The sequence below is a fragment of the Hemitrygon akajei genome, chromosome 13 (assembly GCF_048418815.1).
Source record: "Hemitrygon akajei chromosome 13, sHemAka1.3, whole genome shotgun sequence".
Taxonomy (NCBI): Eukaryota; Metazoa; Chordata; class Chondrichthyes; order Myliobatiformes; family Dasyatidae; genus Hemitrygon; species Hemitrygon akajei.
Genome location: NC_133136.1, coordinates 26,150,102 through 26,170,494, shown reverse-complemented (window position 1 = coordinate 26,170,494; position 20,393 = coordinate 26,150,102). Strand labels below are relative to the sequence as shown.

General features: G+C 40.1%; 1 protein-coding gene across 3 annotated transcripts in view; it reads right to left on the bottom strand.

The window, feature by feature from the left end:
- Positions 1 to 20,393, bottom strand: part of tln1 (talin 1) — a 230,754-nt gene that overhangs the window by 13,853 nt on the left and 196,508 nt on the right. For all 3 annotated transcript variants that reach the window (XM_073064264.1, XM_073064267.1, XM_073064265.1), the window contains 11 exons: positions 18,714 to 18,884; positions 17,607 to 17,756; positions 16,877 to 16,978; positions 16,674 to 16,793; positions 15,528 to 15,674; positions 13,892 to 14,058; positions 12,831 to 13,014; positions 10,353 to 10,478; positions 7,129 to 7,245; positions 4,943 to 5,128; positions 3,353 to 3,460 (listed from right to left, as the gene is read on the bottom strand). In XM_073064264.1, coding sequence (XP_072920365.1) covers positions 3,353 to 3,460; positions 4,943 to 5,128; positions 7,129 to 7,245; positions 10,353 to 10,478; positions 12,831 to 13,014; positions 13,892 to 14,058; positions 15,528 to 15,674; positions 16,674 to 16,793; positions 16,877 to 16,978; positions 17,607 to 17,756; positions 18,714 to 18,884 — 1,578 coding nt within the window. The remainder of the gene's footprint in view (positions 1 to 3,352; positions 3,461 to 4,942; positions 5,129 to 7,128; positions 7,246 to 10,352; positions 10,479 to 12,830; positions 13,015 to 13,891; positions 14,059 to 15,527; positions 15,675 to 16,673; positions 16,794 to 16,876; positions 16,979 to 17,606; positions 17,757 to 18,713; positions 18,885 to 20,393) is intronic.

Here is a 20,393-nt window from a genome sequence, read left to right as displayed (position 1 = left end):
ACTGAGGTGGCAGTACCCAGGCCCGACAGTGTATTGAAGTGGCAGGGCCTGGGTCTGAGAGTAAGGAATGAGCCAATGTTTGGCCAATTTAAGCACTGGCCGATTGAAAAGGTCAGGGTGTCGGGGCCTGAGGCAGTGGACGGGCCGGTGTTCAGCTCACTGCTCAGCAGGATTTACTCATCTCTGCACCGAACCAGCAACTAACAGGTTCCCAGAGCAGCTGCAGTGATGACTGGCTTTGTGGCTGGGAACTCATTTTCATGCACCTATTTAGTTTAGAATGTTATTTGCATACTTAATATTGTTTGCACAATTTGTTCTTTTTTTTGCACTTTGGGTGTTTGATCAACTTTTTTTTAAAATGGGTTCTATTGGGTTTCTTTTTTTTGTGGTTGCCTGTAAGGAGAAGACTCTCAGGACTGTACATAGTATACATATTGTACCTTGATAATAAATGTATTTTGAACATTGAGAGGGGTTGAATTCTAAAGAGATGAGCAGGACAAGATTTTTTTTTAAAAAACAGAGTGGTGGGAGCCTGGAATTCTCTCCCTGGGTTGGTAAATATGTCAGAGGGATTCAAGAGGCTCTCTAATAGGCACACGAATGTACAGGAAATGCAGGGATATAGACATTGTGTAGGCAGAAAGATTAGTTTGGTTGGGCATTTGATTCCTAATTTAATTAGTGTGGCACAACATGTGCTATTAAATTTTTGTAATTGATTCTGATATTTTGCAAAGCACAGCATGAAATGCTTTTTTTCCTTCAAATGCCAAGAAGTTGAAAGAAACTTTACTATGCTTTCCTGGTTTCTTACGACCGCTTCAGGTGACAGAGCAGAAATTGTACTTGACCAAGATGAGGTGGGATGACGGATTCACAAGGCTCAAGGCCCCAGTCCCCAGATCTAATGCTGGAAGCACTCCGGATGGAATTTGTTTTTCTTTGAACGGGTCAGAATTGCTGTATTTATCTTTTAAGTTTGTGCTCATAGTATATTCAGGGACTTTGATTCGGGAAACACAGCTAGTACCTTTGCACCCAAACTCAGAGGAAGCATCATAGTAGTAGTTTTTTCAGTCCAATGATTAGGCTGGGGTTAACTGGGGGCTGCTGGGCAGTGCAGCTCAAAGGGCCTGTTTCGCGCTCTATCTCAATGAACAGTCTCCAGGGATCAACTACAGTCAAGAATCTTGTTAGAATGCAGAGTATCATCTCTGCTAATCCCTCTTTTAAGCAAGTCAATTGTCACCGTTGTTCCTGGTAAAGCACTTCACTGAATTCTTACTTTTAAATGCTTACCGCCGTGGCATAAGCTGTGCAGGGAAGTTGTCCTTTAGACAGCAAACTATTCAACTAAGCCAAGTCTACTTGCAATTAGTCTCACTTGGTAGTGGAAGAACTCGTCCAAATATACCAAGCTTCCTACTATTTTATAATACCAATGACATCTTACCAAAATAATTTGATAGCAGTACAGTATTTAGAGAAACAGTGCATGCAGTTTGATAGTGGACAGAACAAAACATGCTCATAAATTGATCACAGAAACCGGTACATTTCAGATTCTCTATAATGCTAAAGTGAAAACACACACACACACACACACCCCACACTATTTGTGGAAAGGGTTATCATTTCACAATGAAGCACTTCTTCACAAGAGTTATCATTTACAATCAGGTCACACGAAGGTGCAACCTACTGCTGCCACAAAGACCTCTTCACATCTTCAAAACATGCTCAGAAAGGCAAGTCAAATAATTTGCATAGACAATGATTGCATTCTTTTTTGAACCACTAAAACGCAGTGGGGAGCGTGTAGCAAATGGCATCTGTTACATTTCTGAAATGACAACCAGATTCGGTAACTTCTGACAGAGTTTAAGCTAATCTGCCTCTGAAAGTGGCACCACTGAAAACCAAGAGTCGGAGTTGTTGCTGACAACTTACTGTCCACTTCATACTTGCTAAGTTAATTGCTTGAGACAGATTTGTTTTAACATTACATCATTTTGGACTATAAGCCCAGATTCTAAGAAATCGTTTCATTCAGAGCCAAGGTTTTAAAAAGCTATACAAGGTCACTTACTGCATAGAGCAAAACAACTAATATTTAGTTCCAATCAATTGACACATCGTTTGTATTTTTCCTTTCAGCGGCATTTTGTTTAATTTATTATTCCCTGGAGCGGGCTGTAACAGATCCATCAATAAATGGGAGTTAAGATTATGAATCTGAGGGGCAAGCGTTCATTAGTTTTCAATGTACTAAAATGTGTCCAGGTCTGGCCATTCGCAGAGACAGTTAAGGGCTGTGTAGAAACTATGAAATTTGCACATATTTGGCAGCATCAGAAGTTAGTCGCTCTGCAGTACATCATGGTGGCAGCAGCAGCACAGGCGGTGGGAAGGATTAATTCCACAGCACTCCTTGTATTCTCTATATTTGGACAGATCCATGCAGAACATTGCAGTATGGCCAGGCAACTAGTGCTGCTAATCACAGACTCAGGATACTCACCGGCTATGAAATAAAGCGAAGGAATAGAAAGGAAAATGCGATGGGGAGAGAAGGAGACACCATTTAAAGTTTATAACATGACAAAACGTCCAAGAAATAGGAAAAAAAAAGAGATTTGATTGGGAAATATAGCTACTTATGACAACATACCAAGAATGATTATAGTTTTCTTAGGAATGTTAAGAATCACCACACACATCGGCATAGGTTTCTCCAAGGTCAACTACATTCCATACCACAAACTTGCTCAAATAATCAAGATGTTCAAGCTCTCCAACTCCTTCATCTAATTATATAAATGGCACCGATTTCAGCTGTGTTTATCAGGAAACACCAGTTTAAAGGTTTAACCCTGCAGGCAGGAAACTACAAATGGCCCTAGTGTTGCTGGACCAGGAAATGGTGAAAATCACCCGGCTGCAGATCCTGCCCTCACCAAACCATGGAAGAAAGACACTTGTGCACGTCAGCTGATCAGTTGAACAGCCCATGGCAGTTGAGTAGTCAGATGAACAAAGGAAGTAATAGCTAGCCAAGTAAAACAAAATGGCTGTCAGCAGAAACATTCAGTGCTTTCAGTGACAGAGAGAACTAACTGTCAGATAAAAGAATGGAGGAGGAAACTCATTAAATACTTGGAAATGCTTTTTAAGTGAACTTAAATTAAGACCTTGCAGAGAACGAACATACTTGGGTTAGGCAAACATTGGAGAATATGGATTGTTCTCCATAAAGTACAGGAATGTCAACAGAACAACTAATTGCTAAAATGTTCATTCTCTCAATTGGTAATTTCTTAAATTTAAACCACAACACATTACTTACAACAAGCACGTGTTCCAGGAGAGCCAGGTATCCCTCAGAACATTCTTTGCCAAAACGAAGAGCGCGGGTACGGACATCACTGGACACCTCTGGGTGATAGGCTGCTTCCTACAGGAACATTGAGAGATAACATCCATCACTGATCTGGCCTTAGTCTCACAAGGGCCTTCTATTGGACCCCCAGTTTCAAAGCAACATTTACTTCTATTTTTTAATCATTTTATAAAAATGACAAATATTTGTCATCACGTTTTTAAATCTGATCCATTATTCTGACAAAGAGGAGGCAGTTCTAACAACAACAAAGTGGGGGAGAAAAGAAGCATCACTAAATTCAACAGATGTTTCCTGTAGAGATTAGAATGAAGGTATGATATGATTAAAAAGATCATTACATGGAACCATGCTTACTAAGCAAAATTTTGGAATGATTTCTATGTTTTGTAAACTAAGAAGCTTATGAAATTAATTTATTCATAAAATTTAATTTTAAAGACTTGGTGACAACTTCATTATGCCTCTCCTTCCTTCAATTGGCAGAATAGGGACCTGCTCATTGTCAATCTCAATGACACTTCAAGGTTAACAAGTCAGCCGAGAATCAGCCCACGGTCACATTGTTTTGGGCTCAAGTCGCATTTCAGATAACTGAACACACAAGAACTGATATTTCTATGGCTTAATGAGCAGCTTACTCTCTGCCTTTTCAGGTGAGCATGAAAAGATCCTATCACACAATTTCAAACCAAGGTGTTCCAGAAAGTATATATTCTCAGCAAATAATATTTAAAGGTAACAATTTATCTGGTTAATTTCTAATTGCTTAGTTTTGGAATCTTGCTCACATTGATTAGCTGATTTTTTTTTAACCCCTGTATTACCATGACTATGATATTTTGACTCTTAAAAGTTTCAGGACATTTTGAAAAGAACCACATTGCTGCAATAAAATACAAATCTTAGTATTCTTAAGGTGACATTGTGAAGGGACAGTATTCATTTTACATTAGACGTATTCAGAGCCCTTTGAATGGTCTAAACACTGAATTCTGCAGGATGCCCATGAAGCAAACTTGCAAGGACTCGTCTCTTGTTCTTGATTTTTATTGCTTATTTATCACTATTATGTTCTTCCTTTTAGTATTTGCACAGTTTATTGTCTTTTGCACACTACTGCAGACTTTCATTGATTCTATTATGGCTACTCATTGAGGATGCCCGTAAGAAAATGAATCTCAGGGCTGTATATGGTGACATATATGTACTTTGGTAATAAGTTTTCTTTGAACTTTAGGGATCAGAAGATGAGGAGTTTGCAGAACTGTGCAGAGTGGTAACTGTTGGATTGATGGACCAAATTGCAGCCTTTTATACAGCAACCATTTTGTGGTTGGCACAGTAAAAGAAAAAAATATATACAATTAATTCATGACCTTAGGAAGAGCCCTTGAATAGTTCTCCTGGCCTCCTGATATCTAATTGTTTGGGCTGATGGCCACTCCAGTAAAGTCAAAAATTCACCATAATCCCACTGCCATTCCTTTCATTGTGTGGTGACTGAATGAAGAACACTCTTTAATAATTAAGTACCTTACAAGAATGAAGCATCTCTGCTATAGCTTTCCGACTAAGGTTGGCTGTAGCAATAACATCCTCTTGACGGCAGGAGTTTCCTGCTGCCACAGCTTTTGCTGTGGCGACAGTAATTCCTTTAGTCATACGGATGAAGTCCTCCGGAGTAGACAGTTTAGGTGGTGGATCTGCCGAGCAAAATACCTGAGAGGAATAAAATATTAGTTTAATGAAAAAGACATTGTTATTTTAACATTTCTTCAACTGTCCATTGACACATAAGAGAATTTTCTTTAAATGGAACCTGAGAGGCAAGATCTTCCGCACAAAGAGTGGTAGTATTTGGAATGAGCTGCCTGAGGAGGTGGTAGAAGCAGGTATAATTACAACCATTAAAAGACATTTGGACAGGTTCATGTACTGGAAAGGTTTAGAGAGCTCATGCATGTAAATGGGACTAGCTCACTAAAGTCCAACTTCCAAGCATTTTGACTGGCTGCATCACAGCCTGGTATGGAGCCTCCAATGCAGAGGATTGCAAGAGGCTGCAGAGTGTCATAGACTCACTTCCATCATGCACCCTGCCATCAAGAATATCTTCATAAAGTAGTTCCTCAAGGAGGCAGTGTCCATCATTAAAGACCACCACCATCCAGGGCGTGTCCCCAGCTCATTACTACCATCAGGGAGGCGGCACAGGAATCCGAAGACTTGCACTCAACATTTTAAAAACAGCTTCTTCCCCTGTCATCAGCTTTCTGAATGACCCACGAGCACTTCCTTGAAATTTATCTTTTACAATACTTCCTTCCTTTTGCAACTTACAGTAGGTATTGCTCTCTACTGCTGCTGCAAAACAACAAATTTAATGACACGTCTATTATAATAAATCTGATTCTGACTAATTTTTAATTGATTATCCATATTGCTCACAAAATGCACATTCAAATATCTACTCTTTTTAAAAAATTCTCCACCAAATAGTGACGGTTTCTTCTCTCCTTCTAAAGATAAAAATTAGAGGCAAGCAGATTTTCCGAATGCAGTAGATTACCCACAGCTCTTCTCTTTCTAAAGAGCAGGTCAACTTCCTGTGTACACTTGAGGAACGGCTTGATAAAATGCATTTGACTTTATCCACTAGTCTGGAGTGCTAACAGTTAGGCTAACTTGCAAACATTTTGTAAAATGTTGATAGATCTCCTCTGTTTTCAGAGAAAGATGACGGGAAAGAGAATGAGCCTCAGTTCTAATTTTCCATTGCAATCCACTTGTATGGATGACTGATGCGAAGATCAGACTTGGCTGTCATATTTATTAATTACTCTGTCGACCATGTCTACGCCTTGCAAGGATTTGTCATTTGGCCAAGTTACCAAGTAGAGGCTGGGATCCCTAAATTATACCAACTGATCCAGACCACTAACTAGGACAACTTAATGGTATGCTTGCCACTTGTTCTGGTGCCCAGGCAAATCTTTTGTTCCATAGACTCCATAGCCTAGACTCCAGCTCAACTTCTCAAGCTGATGTTCCTTAAAATCCTGGGTAATTAGCCAGTATTCTGCTCAAATCCTTTCAGGTTTTATTTGAAGTTTACTTATCAAAGCCAATGGCCATTTTTGTCAACAATTCTGTAATAGCTATTCAAACTAGTATAAGCTATACATGAATTAAATCGAATATTTACTGACAGTTGCCACTTCTGTTTTTGCTGTGATTTTATTACAGTTTTATTTTCCTCTAATATTGCTCTTCTGACGTCTTTCCTTTTACTCAGGATTCCTGCATTTTAAAATCCTAAACCACTCCTTTTAAACTGTTACAACTTACTGTTTCTAATCAAATTTTACATATTACTGTTATGAAAAAGGATCTAGTGCTTTCTCGGTGTACGTGATGAATAAACCCTTCTTAGCCTTCCAGCCCGGTACATGTATTGTTTTGAACCAAGGTTTCGATGACAAACTCCACCATCTTCATCGGGGTGATGCTATTACTGTTTTCCTCCAATGAATATGTAAGTATTTTAAACATAATATATAGAACTGCCACTTTTTGAACAAAAACTGCTGAAAGATTTAATGAATTATAAGTCAAGACATGTAAACCCAAAAAATACCTTAATCAGTGGAATCGTGACTAGCTTGCAATGATAAGCTGAGCTAGTCTTTCTTACAAGTGACTAACTGTACAATACGTACTGCAAGTTCTTGACGGATGTGTTCAATTGTAGCTTCCAGAGCTCTTGTGCCTCTGGTGGCTTCATCTTCTACAGCCTTTACGGTCTTCAAAAGTGAAGTCACATTGGTGACCATAACCTAATAAGAGCAAAGACAGTGTGTTAATCTAAGAGCTATATGATCGAGATAATTCTTCTTGATGGGAATGCAATTTTCAAATAAACTCTACTTTTCATTTAATTCTAAAGCATTCATTTCCATGGAATGAACTCCAGGCCAAAAATTAAGCAGAGACATCTGTTGAATCAGCAGCTTGGAGACTTCTTTTTGTTCAGGGAGAGGACATTAATATCATAAAGATTACCACAATAATCAACCATAAATGTTTGCCTACTAAAGCACAATATTTGAAGGTCACCTACAACACCAAAAGGAATATTCACACGGTACTTTTTGGGTGGTCTTTAAGCAAAGTGCTTAATTCACTTTGCAAAATTCACATTTTTTCAGTAGAGGAAACAGTGAAGTGTAAGAATACTATACTTGATAGATTATCATAGGATTTGTCTGGAGTTGTGTTTTCATTACACGGATGGGTTCACAAGTTAAAACCCTTCACAGAGATTAAGATTTAAGCCTTTATAGTTTCATTGACTTTAGATACCAGTTCAGAGTCACAGAAGGCAGCTACTTTGTCAATTCATTTCCTCTCTGAGGAATTATCCAGTCACATCCACATTGCAACACTTACCAGTGTTAGTTTTACAAGCCTGTTTCCCTATACAACCTATCCAATTTTGCTTTTGAAATCATTGTTCAAACTTGCTGCCAACTGATCCAGACCACTAACTATAGTAGTACACTATCACTATACACAAAATGCACAATACATTTTGGTAAAAGGAACAATAGTGCAGACTATTATCTAAATGGGGAGAAGGTTCAAAAATCAAAGGTGCAGAGGGACTTGGGAGTACTTGTGCAAGATTCCTAGAAGTTTAATTTACAGGTTGTGTTTGTGGTAAAGGCAACAATTGCAACGTTGACATTTACTTCAAGGGGAACAGAATATAAAAACAATGATATAATGCTGACCCTTTATAAGACACTAGTCAGGCTGCACTTGGAGTATTGTCAACAGTTTTGGGCCCCATATCTCAGAAAGGATGTGTTGTTGTTGGAGAGAGTCCAGAGGAGGTTCACGAGGATTATTCCAGGAATGAAGGGGTTAGCATATGAGGAGCATTTGGCAGCTTTGGGCTTGTAGTCATTGGAATTTAGAAGAATGCTGGGGGATCTCATTGAAACCTACCAAATGTTGAAAGGACTAGATAGGGAGAGGATGTTTCCTGTGGTGAGGGTATCCAGAACTAGAGAGCACAGCTTCAAAATTGAGGGGTGACCCTTTAGAACAGAGGTAAGGAAGATTTTGTTTTATACAGACAGAGAGTAGAAAACCTGTGGAATGCTCTGCCACAGACTGCAGTGGAGGCCATGTCCATGGGTATATTTAAGGCTGAAGTTGATCGCTTCCTGATTGGTCAGGGCATCCAAGGACATGGTGAGAAGGCAGGTGTATGGATTGGGTGGGACCCAGGGTCAGCCATGATGGAATGGTGGAGCAGACTCGATGGGTTGAATGGCCTAATTCTGTTGCTATGTCTTACGTCCTTATGGCGAAGACACAAATCAGCCTGCATTGTCGAGCAGTGTGGTATCATTGTGTGCATCGCACTAACAGCTATGACAGCAACATATCAAATGTCTAATCATCAGTGACATAAATTCTATAGTTAAGATCTTCAGGAATAATATTTGTGATAGGGAGGGAGTGATGGAGAATATTTAATAGCGAGATGAGGGACAGCAGATGCTGGAATCTGGATCCTGATATATACAAAATAAAACCTCTGCAGAAACTCAAACAGTATCTGTGTTCGGTTCTGGTCATCTCACTACAGGAAGGATGTGGATACTGTAGAAAGTGTAGAGGAGATTTACACGGATGTTGCCTGGATTGGAGAGCATGCCTTATGAGAATAGATTGAGTGAACTTGGCCTTTTCTCCTTGGAGCGACGGAGGATGAGAGGTGACCTGATAGAGGTGTATAAGGTGATGGGAGTTATTGTTCATGTGGATAGTCAGAGGCTTTTTCCCAGGCCTGAAATGGCTAGCATGAAGGGGCATAGTTTTAAGGTGCTTGGAAGTAGGTACAGAGGGGATGTCGGGGCTAAGTTCTTCACACAGAGGTTGGTGGGTGTGTGGAATGGTTTGCCAGTGACGGTGGTGGAGGCAGATACAATAGGGTCTTTTAAGAGACTCTTAGATAGGTACATGCAGCTTAGAAAAATGGAGGACTGTGCAGTAGGGTGAGTTTAGGCAGGCTCTAGAGTAGGTTACACGATCAGCACAGCATTGTGAGCTGAAGGGCCTGTAATGAGCTGTAGGATTCTATGTCAGCAGAGGTACGGTTGACCTTTTGCACCAAGACTATAGTGGGAAGGTGAAGAGGTGACATGGAGGGTTGAGATGAGCTGTGGTGTGACAGGTGGAATTTGGAGAGGTGGGAGGGAATCATGAACAGTGGAGCCAGGAAGGGAGGGTAAGGGGTGGGGAAAATTTGAGACAGGGGCTGCTGGCTGGTAGATGGAAACAAATAAGGAAATATAAATTGAAGAAATGGAGCCACCAGATAGGGGAAGGAATAGGAGATGAAGGCTGGGAGATGATTTGGAACCAAATAGGGAGTGATAATACGTAGGTGGAACAAGGTGGGAGAGTGGATAGGATGGCCAGACAGAGGGAGAAGAAAGCCAGGTGGTTTGGTATATATGTGATGGGCAAGTGGAACCAGGTAGGGTAGGGTGATGAATCTGGGGAATGGAAGAGGGGAGGGAATGGAAAAGATGAACAAACCAAAAGATAACCAACCAAGATGGACTGGTAGGAATAGAAAGGAACACAGGAGTGTGGGTAACATGAAACTGGAAAACTCAAGTGTTCACACCATTGGGCTACCAAGTGGAACGTGAGGTGTTGATCTTTAAATTTGTATTAGTCTTCGCCATGGCAGAGAGCAGCGGACAGGAATAGAAAGGGGAGCTGAAATTACCCTCAGTCCGAAGCTCTGGATGGCCAAAGCCAACAGTGTGCAGATGCTCCACAAAATGGTCGCCGGGTCCTAGAGAACATTTGATGACGGTTGCTGAAATATAATAAACATTGATCTCTGTTCTGTATCTACCTTAGCAGAGTTCTTGAGATTATACATGGATGGATCATCTGAAGCCTTTCCTGATGCACCCTTTGTGGCACTAATGAGATCAGCCAAGGCCTTTGCCACGTCTTTCACTGCATTGATTAATACAACCTGAAGAAAGCAATGAGAGGCAGATTACAAAAACAAACTTTACTATACATTATCCACATTAAAAAAAATCAATTGCAACTGCAACTCTTAGAAGGGGATTGAATGAAATGACCCATCGAAGAAATCCAGGCTAGCTCTTGGATGGTTAACAACTAAATTAGTAGAAATTGGTAAAATACTACACACATCCAGTACTTATCAAGTAGAAACATTAGGGCAAAATGACTTGACAAAATTCATTGCTTTGTATCACAAAAATGAATTATGGAACAACCTATGAAAACTCTACTGCAGGCTTGCCTTTATTTTTGAAAGCTTTGCAATACTGACCTTAATTTGGGAAAGTGTTGGTAGAATAGTCAAAGCAGTAAAGATTAGCTTTATTTGTCACATACATTGAAACACATGGTGAAATGTGTCATTTACATCAAATCGGCAAGGATTGTGCTGGAGACAGCCTGCAAGTGTCACCACACGTTCAGTTCCAACATAGTATGCCCACAACTCACTAATCCCAACTTTTACTTTTTTTTTTTAAGAATGTGGGAAGAAACTGGGGCCCCCTGAAGAAATCCATCCGGTCACAGGGAGAACATGCAAACTCCTTACAGACACTGGTGGGAGTCAAACCCTAATCAGTGATTGCTGGCACTGTAAAGTGACTGCACTAACTGCGTATTGCCTTTCACTGACTTTCACATGCTAGATTTTTGGCACTGTTAAAACTGGTCAGGTTAATGTCTAGAGATACTTTGACTTTGAACAGTACTTTAACAAACACCAGAAAAGGCAATCACTTTGAAGTTTGTGTAGAAGTAAACTTTCTACTGTCTTCTGTGGCTTTCCTATAGTAAGCACAGCAAGTTCACCAGGAACTAGGCTGTGCTGTTTCAGAATAAGGGGCTGACTATTTTAAACAGATTAGAAATTTCCTGGAGGATCATGAAACTTCTGAAATTCTCTTGTCCAGAAAGCTGTGGATCATTGAATATATCCCAGGTAGAGAATGTCAGCTATACAAAATAAATGAGTCAAATGGTCTGCCAAGAAAATAGAAAGGCGGTTTTCAGGCTAAGATTGTTTTAGTCGTGATCTTATTAAATGGCAGAGCAAGCTTCAGAGTTGATTGGTTAACTCAAGGGAAAAGAGTTGTCTAGAATCCATCAGTACTAAAAGGAATGAGGCACATTATCGATTGTTAATATTTAGCCCTTATGGGAGGGAACAACACTGTGGAAGTTCATGGGTTTAAGCTAACAATTAGTCCATCTAGCAAATTTGATCAACAATGGTACTGAGGGACCACAATCACTACATGGAACACTTGTGCTGGAAGTACTCCCACATCTTCTCAAAGGTTGATTATCATTTCGTTAAAGAAAGATAACGAAGTGTAACATACGGTTACCTTATGGACACAACCTGTGAATTAATTAGAATTATGATTTTGCTACCAGCTGTATTTTTTTTCCCCAATCTTGGAAGTTAAACATATTCCTTAGTCATTCATTGGTGCTCTGGTTCAATGACACCATCAACAACTTACAGTTATTTAGCATCTTTAAAATAGCATAATATTTCCAAGGTACTTCAGAGAAAAATAAAGGCAAGCTAAATAGGACTGCTCTCAACACCACCACACAAAAGATGAATTTGCACACTCAAACGTGGGGAAGGTCTGAACAGCCCAATGACCTATTCTTGCTCCTATTTTCATGTTCTTTTTTAAAAACGATTTACCATTAATAAAAAATGTCAGGTTGGTTGTCCAGCTTAATTGATGAATTAACTAGAAAGTTACCTACAATATGCTCTGCACTTGAAAAATGATTCTTTCATTTTGGTTTTTTTTAAAAGAATCTTTGACAAAGGTAAACGTAAACATTTTTGCAACATTCATGGACTGAGGATCTTTGGACTAATTTCTTTCTTGTGCGAATGTATTTTACTGATATCTAATGTGCCATATGTTCCTTGTGCTGTGTATGACTGTTGGCACTGTGTTTTGTGCCTTGGTCGCAGAGTAACGCTGCTTCATTTCCCTGTATTCATGTATGACAATTATACTTGAACTTGAAGTTCAGTCTGTCTCTCCCTCTAGAAACCAGTCTAATTTGTTTTATTTTGTGGGCAAACTGGCACATGGAGCTGACAGTTTAATCTTTCTATTCAGCATTGTGCCAATAAATATGCCCTCCTGACCCATTCAACACTTAAAACAGTTTTCTGTAAATCCACGTTTTGTTTTTGTAGCAAACAGATTATGTAATTGACTAATTGGAATCACTTCTTAGAAGCAGGATAATGATACAATTGGACCAAAGGGGTAAAATGCACGGAAAACATTTTGACCTGTGTTTCAGGATCATCTGAGCCCAAACTTGCAGCTCCTAATTTCACCACATCGGCCAGTCGAGTAATCGTGACAACTGAGGACTGTGCCGCATGCGCTAGCTTCTCTTGACTTGCAGCGGCTCCCGATACAAGTAGCTTTGTGTCTTCCACCAGAGCTTTGGCAGTTTTCAGAATGTTTTCCCTAAAGTGATTGTGAAAATAACCGACACATTTGTGAACGACAATCATTTAGTTCTCGTCCAGAGAAATTTATAAACATGCATTTCAATAAATGCTTCCACACACATCAAACAACCAGTCTGCTTTATGAGACTTCTGGTGGAAAGGATCAGCCAACATTTGATCTCAAAAACCTTAAGTTTGTACAAGAACAAAGGCTAGCCCAGAAATCCATTTAAACCCTGCCCAACAGAAACACTAACATAAGGTCCAAGTACCAAATATCGTAAATTCCTGAGATCAGATAAACTGAACATTAACTGGATTTTTCTGCACAGGTGCTGCATAATATGTTGAGTATGCCTTAACACATAATTTCTATACCAGAATCAGAATATATAAAATTGTTCAATTAAATAAATAGTGCAAAAATAGAAATGAAAAAAAGTAGTGAGTTAGTGTTCATGGGCTCAATGTCCATTCAGAAATCAGATGACAAAAGGGATGAAGCTGTTCCTGAATCATTGAGTGTGTGCATTCAATACTACTTGGTGACATTGGGTTTATTTTGTGCTTGATATGAAAGTTTGTCTATTGCATCCTCAACTCAGCAGCTCCCCGTTAAGTTTAAGGTAGGTGGAGGAATTTAAAGCCTTTGGATGAACTCCTTAAGACACCATTGGATCTAGAATCATTTTGGGGTGGTAGAGTACCCAACAAGTGAATAGCCACCTAATTTGCAATTCTTTACGTGGTGAAATAATGAGCACCAAATAAAGGTACTGGATACAAGTACAACAATCTTTCACAAGTCAACCTGTGAACCTTCAGTACTGGCTATGGACACTGCTTGTTTTTAAGATACAAGATAATTGAAATCATCTGCTCTACAATTTTACCTGTGGTCAGCGAAAGTCTCCTCATTTTCTCGGTTTAGTGTTCCTGCAGTAGCGAACATGATAGTTGTGTCTAAGTCGGCAATGATACCAGATACAGTACTGGCAGCAGTAATGCAAGCCTGGGTTCCACGGTTACCTGCCTGCAAAGCTGCCAACACGTGGGATATCTGGAAAAATAAGAAACAGTTTTTGGAAACAGATTTGCAATTTGCATGCAAAGGAATTGTGTGCACAGTTTGGGAGAAAAACTGGGGTTTCTTTTCTATCATGGTTTTAGCCAACAGACACATTACATCTCAAATGTCCAAATAGCCTTATAGCAATCCTATTTGCATCTGGGTATCAAAGTTTCAGTTTCTTTCATTGTTTTCCACATAGCACTTGGATAAACTCACAGAGCTGGAGGAATTCAGTAAGTCAGGCAGCATCTATGAAAGGAAGTGGACAGTCAATGTCTCTGGTTGTGATCCTTCATCAAGATTGAAAAGGAAGAGGGAAGATACAAAAATGTTGGGGGTGGGGACAGGGGAGGAGTGGAGCAGGAGTTGCCCATGATGGTTGGATCCAGGTGCCGAGGTATGGTAACAGGCTGATGGAGTGGGGGAGGAGAAAGAGTGGGAATGATACAGCAAGCTGGGAGGTGATAGGCAGAAGTAACAAAGGGCTTAAGAAGACGGAATTCAATAGGAGACAGCAGTGGACTATAGAAAAAAGGGAACAGGGTGTTGGGCAGTGGGTGGGGGGAGTGTGTGGATGATGGACAGATGGAGGGGGGGGGGAAGAGGAGAACAAAGAGTTAGAGTGGTAGAACTGGTGGTATAAGTGTCTCCAGGACTTGGATAATAAGCAGTTTGCTTACATTTAGCATTCTGAGCTAGAACTGCTCGTCTAAAAGATGTAAAATTAAAGTCCCCACATCAAGATTTTGAGTTGAGATTTCAAGAAATGATGGATGGTGTTTAACCTCGTTCCAAATCATGGGCATTTCATCATCAACATCTGGCAATTTTCTCTTTCAGCTTGATGTTATCTACTTCTGGGCTTTGAACAAAGAATTTTAAAAATCTTCGGCAAGCGGCAAAGCTATTTGCTCTGACCTGGTCCAGGACCAATTATTTCTCTTTTATATACAAGTAATGGATACATCAATGTGGGATTACATGTGCATGACTTCTTATGCATATTAAAACCAATGTTATTCTGATTTTTAGTAAAAAATCCCATTTTTTTGCCTGTTGCACAAAAAGGCAGCCTATAAATCAAATCAAATTGAATGCCACATTGCACAAAGTTAATGCAATCAACCTTTAAAGTCAATGAAGCCAAAACACGAGACCTGGATCAGCTTACAAGGATAATTGTTATAATCTTAGGTCATGTCACAATACTGGTAGCTGTCCAGAAATAGGAATAATGTGGCTGGTCAAGAGCAGCTGCTGCTGGCATCTGCAATGAACAAACACCGACAGTAGGAGACAAAGCCAGGTACTTCTACAATGCAAAGCACTTTTAAAGTATATTATATAGATCAGTTGGAAATTGTTCAATGTTTTCCTGAGCTAAATACCAAGAGAAGTAAGATTATCTAAATGCGCATGATGTTCCATTTTGAAAATATATGTTGATAATTCAATACCTTTTCAGAAACTTTGCGAGCACATTCAATGAGTTCTTTCTTTGTGAAGGCATCGCTGGGACTGCACTGGAGTGAACCAGCTTTGAGAACCAATGAAGCACAATTGTGACCCAGTTCTTGCACACGGTTCTTGATATGATTCCCAATCTAGAAGTGAATTTGAAACAAATTATAAGATTGTGAGAGCACCAAAGTGATATTTTATTTAAGATAATCACAACACAGTAATCTAATGTTTATTAAGCCTCAATAAAATTAAAACAATATCAAATCAAGATAGCAAGTTAGTATTACAATTGTGATTCTACCAAGCACTGAAACATTTTGGTTACGTCTTAAAGGATTTTCATCAAAAGATGGGAAAATAATTTGTACTTTGTATTTATTTTACCTTTTTGTTAACTAACAGCTTTTTGCCTTTTAATCTCATGTTTGCGACTTATCCCATTATAAAGCTACATTGTCTGTTATGATAAGTGCTCTGTAAGTGGTGGCATCTGTCAGTCTCGCGAGACCATGGAGCTGCGCCTGGAAAGTCTACTGGAATTTCCTCTCCAGGACACAGGCCTGGGCAGGGTTGTATGGAAGACTGGCAGTTGTCCATGCTGCAAGTCTCCCCTCTCCACGACACCGATGTTGTCCAAGGGAAGGGCAAGGGCCGATACAGCTCGGCACCAGTGTCATCACAGGAGTTGCCAGAACGAGGTTGAAGGCAACGTCGGACTGCCTTAGGGACTCCAGCTCCGGATTTGTCCTCAGGGTTTACTCCCGATGCCTTTCCCAAGAGTGGGTATGGCCGCAAGGCAGCGGAGGTTTGAAATCAGAGTTTTCCCTCTCTTAGATGGACTGCCTTCCCAGGCTGATGAGCTCCATCTATCCGAAGCACTGGCTTTAAGGCACGAGGACCCGCCTTTGCCCCTTCTCCTGTCAGTAGAAACAGTTCCACCGGGCTTAGAGGCTAAGCCACACGAGAATGCCAGGAGCTGGACTTGGTTGTCAGAGTCTACTGAGGCGAATGCTGTGAGGAGCACTTTTAGGTAGTGGGAGCTTGTTCCCACTACCACCCCTTGGCTTGACAACCTTGGAAGTAAGTTATTATTATTATTGTAACTGCATTAAATGCAAATCCTATTCTAGTGAAGTTACCTCTTCATTTTCAGCTGTAATGGCTGCAGGATTGGCTTCCTGTGCCAGCTGTCCATAGTCACTTGTAAGTTGATTTGCCAAAGTCCCCAGCTCATCTGGGTTGGTGGTTGATTTAGTAACCTGTGGAAATACAGAAAATGTAAAACAGCAATTCAAACTCAATAGCCAAGTTCAAATGGAAACTTAAAGTAAAAGGCACTCACCATTTCTTGAACTGTGACTGCAATAGCTTTGGCGGTCTTCACCATGGTGGTCTGGTAGTCAACAAATGATCCCTCAGGCTCCACTGGAGCATTTTCATCAATCTATGTTCAGAGCAAAAAGATCTAAGCTCTTGCCACCCACATACACTAAAAACAGCTGTGGATTAACACCGCAAATTCAAAAAAACACCAAAAAACTAACGTATATATTTCCAAATAAAAATGACATTGTGGAGAAGAATTCACAGTTTTTGGCAGCTTTAATTGATTCTGTTGTCTTAACGCGACACTTTTCTACTATTCAGTAATTTGCGTGATTTGCAATGTAATTATTAACCTTTGACCCATACATTTGATTAGCACATTTCTAAGCAGCAGCAATGTGCGTTTATAATTAAATAATTGAGTTAATATATCAATTATGATAAAATGCCGCTTCCACAATCCTTTACACTTACCCATTTCTTAACTCCAGGAAGACCCAAATGAATTTTACATTAGGATCCCCGGAGCTGGGTAAAACTAATGGAAATAATTTTCTATTAACATTTAACATTTTTTCATGGGCTCCACTGGGATGATCAACCTGAATGGCCTTGCAGGTGTGGCAGTAAGCGCCTTCTTGAAGCACTATAGTCCTTGTGGTGAAGGATCTCTATCCTTCATCGGGGTGGAGGTGAGAATTGGTCACTGTGCTCTCAGTGTGATCTGTCCATGCTGCGGCCCTCACCTTGTTAATGGCCTGGTTGATGGAGTCCACCATTCCACTCACAACACCCGCAGCACTGGCTGCATCGCTGAGTGTTCCTGACAGGTCCTCCACTGCCTCCTTCATCATCTGCACAGACTCTTCCAAGGCATCTTGTGTCTGTGCTGCTTGCTAGAAGAAAATAAAACACTTGCAAATTAATGCCACGAAGTCCAATGTAATCGTTCCAATAAATTTCATTATAGATTTACAAAATTCTTCCCGGATTTAATCCAGAGTTCTTTATTTCATTATACTTCCTAGAAAATGAAATAATTCTTCCTCCTTCCTTCTCACTGCTGTTTGAGGATCTCAGCTCAAAATGTCAACTGTTTGTTCTCCTCCACAGATGCTGCCTGACTTGTTGAGTTTTTTCATTATTTTGCCTGCTGCTCAAGATTTCCAGCATCTGCAGAATCTCTTGTATTAATACAAACCACCATTTTGCATCTACAATCAAACCCCTTTTATAGTTTTGAAAATCTGATCCTGTCATCCTTCAATCTTAAACTACAGGAGGGAATATTAAGCATTTCTGTGTGACTCACATATGAAAATCCATAGCATTTGGGGTAATTCGTGCTCTACCTCCCTAGGGTCAGTATAGATTTCAAGAAGCACAGTGCCCCGATCTACTTGGGATCTGACAAAGTCTCAATACACCCGAGACACTGTTTCTGTACACCAACCCACCAAGACTAGCATTTCTTTGGACCTGTTGCAAATGTGGATGAGCTACTAAAAATCAGTGCAAGTGGAGGCATAGCAGTTGCTGGCCTCGCGCTAACAAGTGTTTATTAGCAAGTTTTTGAAACGTGTTCATTTTGCCATTGGTGTGAATCTTAGAAAGAATACAATGAAGAACATTTAGCAGTAATGACATCTGACACCTTTCTAATGCATTAAACGCAACGCTTGTTAGAATCCATGTGGAGATTATATTCTGAAAACGCTATTTAAGTAGGTATATGTTGCAGATTCTCAAGATTACAAAAGCACTAACTTCAAGAACCCCTTCTATGATGGTCTCTGCTTTGTTCCTCAAACTGTGAGGACTGCATGCACGAAGAATGCAAGGCCACTGCTTACCTTTGGATTGCCGCCTGCTTCTTTCGCTGTGTACAGCATCTGAAGTGCAGATTCTGCTAGCGTCTTCGTCTGATCCAACAAGTTCATCTGCTGTTGGTGATTAACTGCCTTTGATGCTGCACCAATTGAAGCCAAGGTTAGCGGCTCAAAGTAGCTCGCCATCTGGGCCACCTGTAAAATTTGTACACAATGTACCCAACCATGAATCAGAAGTCATTCCAATTCACTTAATTCTACTATCAATATTAACCAATAATTCTTCCACGGAGAAGACAGTGTGTTTGGCATAAGGTACCTGTGTCTTATTTGCACACCTACAATACAGCAGTTTAGGAACTAAATTCACCATTACTCCACTGTGGTTATAACGGGTTAGCTGCACAGTTCAAAGACAAACTTAATATATTTTAATATTTTAAAATTAATGGCATCACCTGCCGTGTTCCTCCAGCATTTTGTGTGTGCTGCTTTTAAATATTAACGTTAGTTAATTTTGTATATAGATTTTACTTCTAGGCTTTAACAATTAGTCAAAATAAATTTATTATTGAAGTCCACATATGTTACCATATACTATCTTCAGGTTAATTTTTCTTGCAAATATTTTAATAAATAAATTCAATAGAATTTATTTAAAATATATCTAAACAAAGACAGACAAGCTACCAAACTGCAAAAGAAAGACAAGTTGTGCAAATAAAAAATAAATAATACTGAGAACTTAAGTTTCACAGTCCTTGAAAGTGAGTCTGTGAGTTGTGGAGAAGTCCAGAGTTGTGATGATTGAAGTTACGCAGGCTGGTTCAGGAGTCTGAATGTTGTAGGATAATAACTGTTCCTGAACCTGGTGGTGTGGGTCCTAAGGCTCCTGGACCTCCTGCCCAATGGTAGTAGTGGTAGTATAAAGCTGGTGTTAGTGATTGGGATGGTGGGGTGGAGATAGGTCTCTACCAAAGGAGGAGTAAGGCACTTCTTCCCTCTGCTAGCTTGTAGGTCACAGTTGGGCAAGGTGTGGCCCCCGCTTAGCCCCCCCAATTAGGGTCACGTAAAGCCATGGGAGCAGGTGGTGGATGGTTGTATGAGCAGCAGGTGCATATCACGTCCTGCTTATGCGACCAATGACACCAGGCAGACAATCTTTGATAATGGCTGGGGTCACCCATCTTGTAAAGACACTGCCCAGAAGACAACAATGGGAAACCACGCAGCAGAATTTGCCAAGAACAATCGTGGTCATAGAGCATGATCGCCCATGTCTTACAACACGGCTGATGATGATAATAAGTGCCAAGCCTGTTAATACCTTTGTAGACCAGTATGTTAATGAAATGGGTAGAATTTGGCTCACACAACAAGAGTCTAAAGAAATATAAAAGTGACTGGTATCTCAAATCTTTAACTTTAGTGCTGATCTCCATCTTCCCTATTGGGAGAAGCAATAGAGTACTGTCACTCTTTCGAAATGACTACTAAAGTACCTGACCTCTAATCTGTACCTTTTACAATCTGTGAACGAGATCAGGGCTTACAACATCAGCAGTGGAAAGGCACCTTTGTATCATTCTACTACTGAATGGCTGGTCTAAGCCACCAGTCCGAACTTGATGCACTTCAGTGTCTATTTCTATGACTTTACACATTGCTGAGGGAAACCTATATTTTGGAAGTACCATGATATGA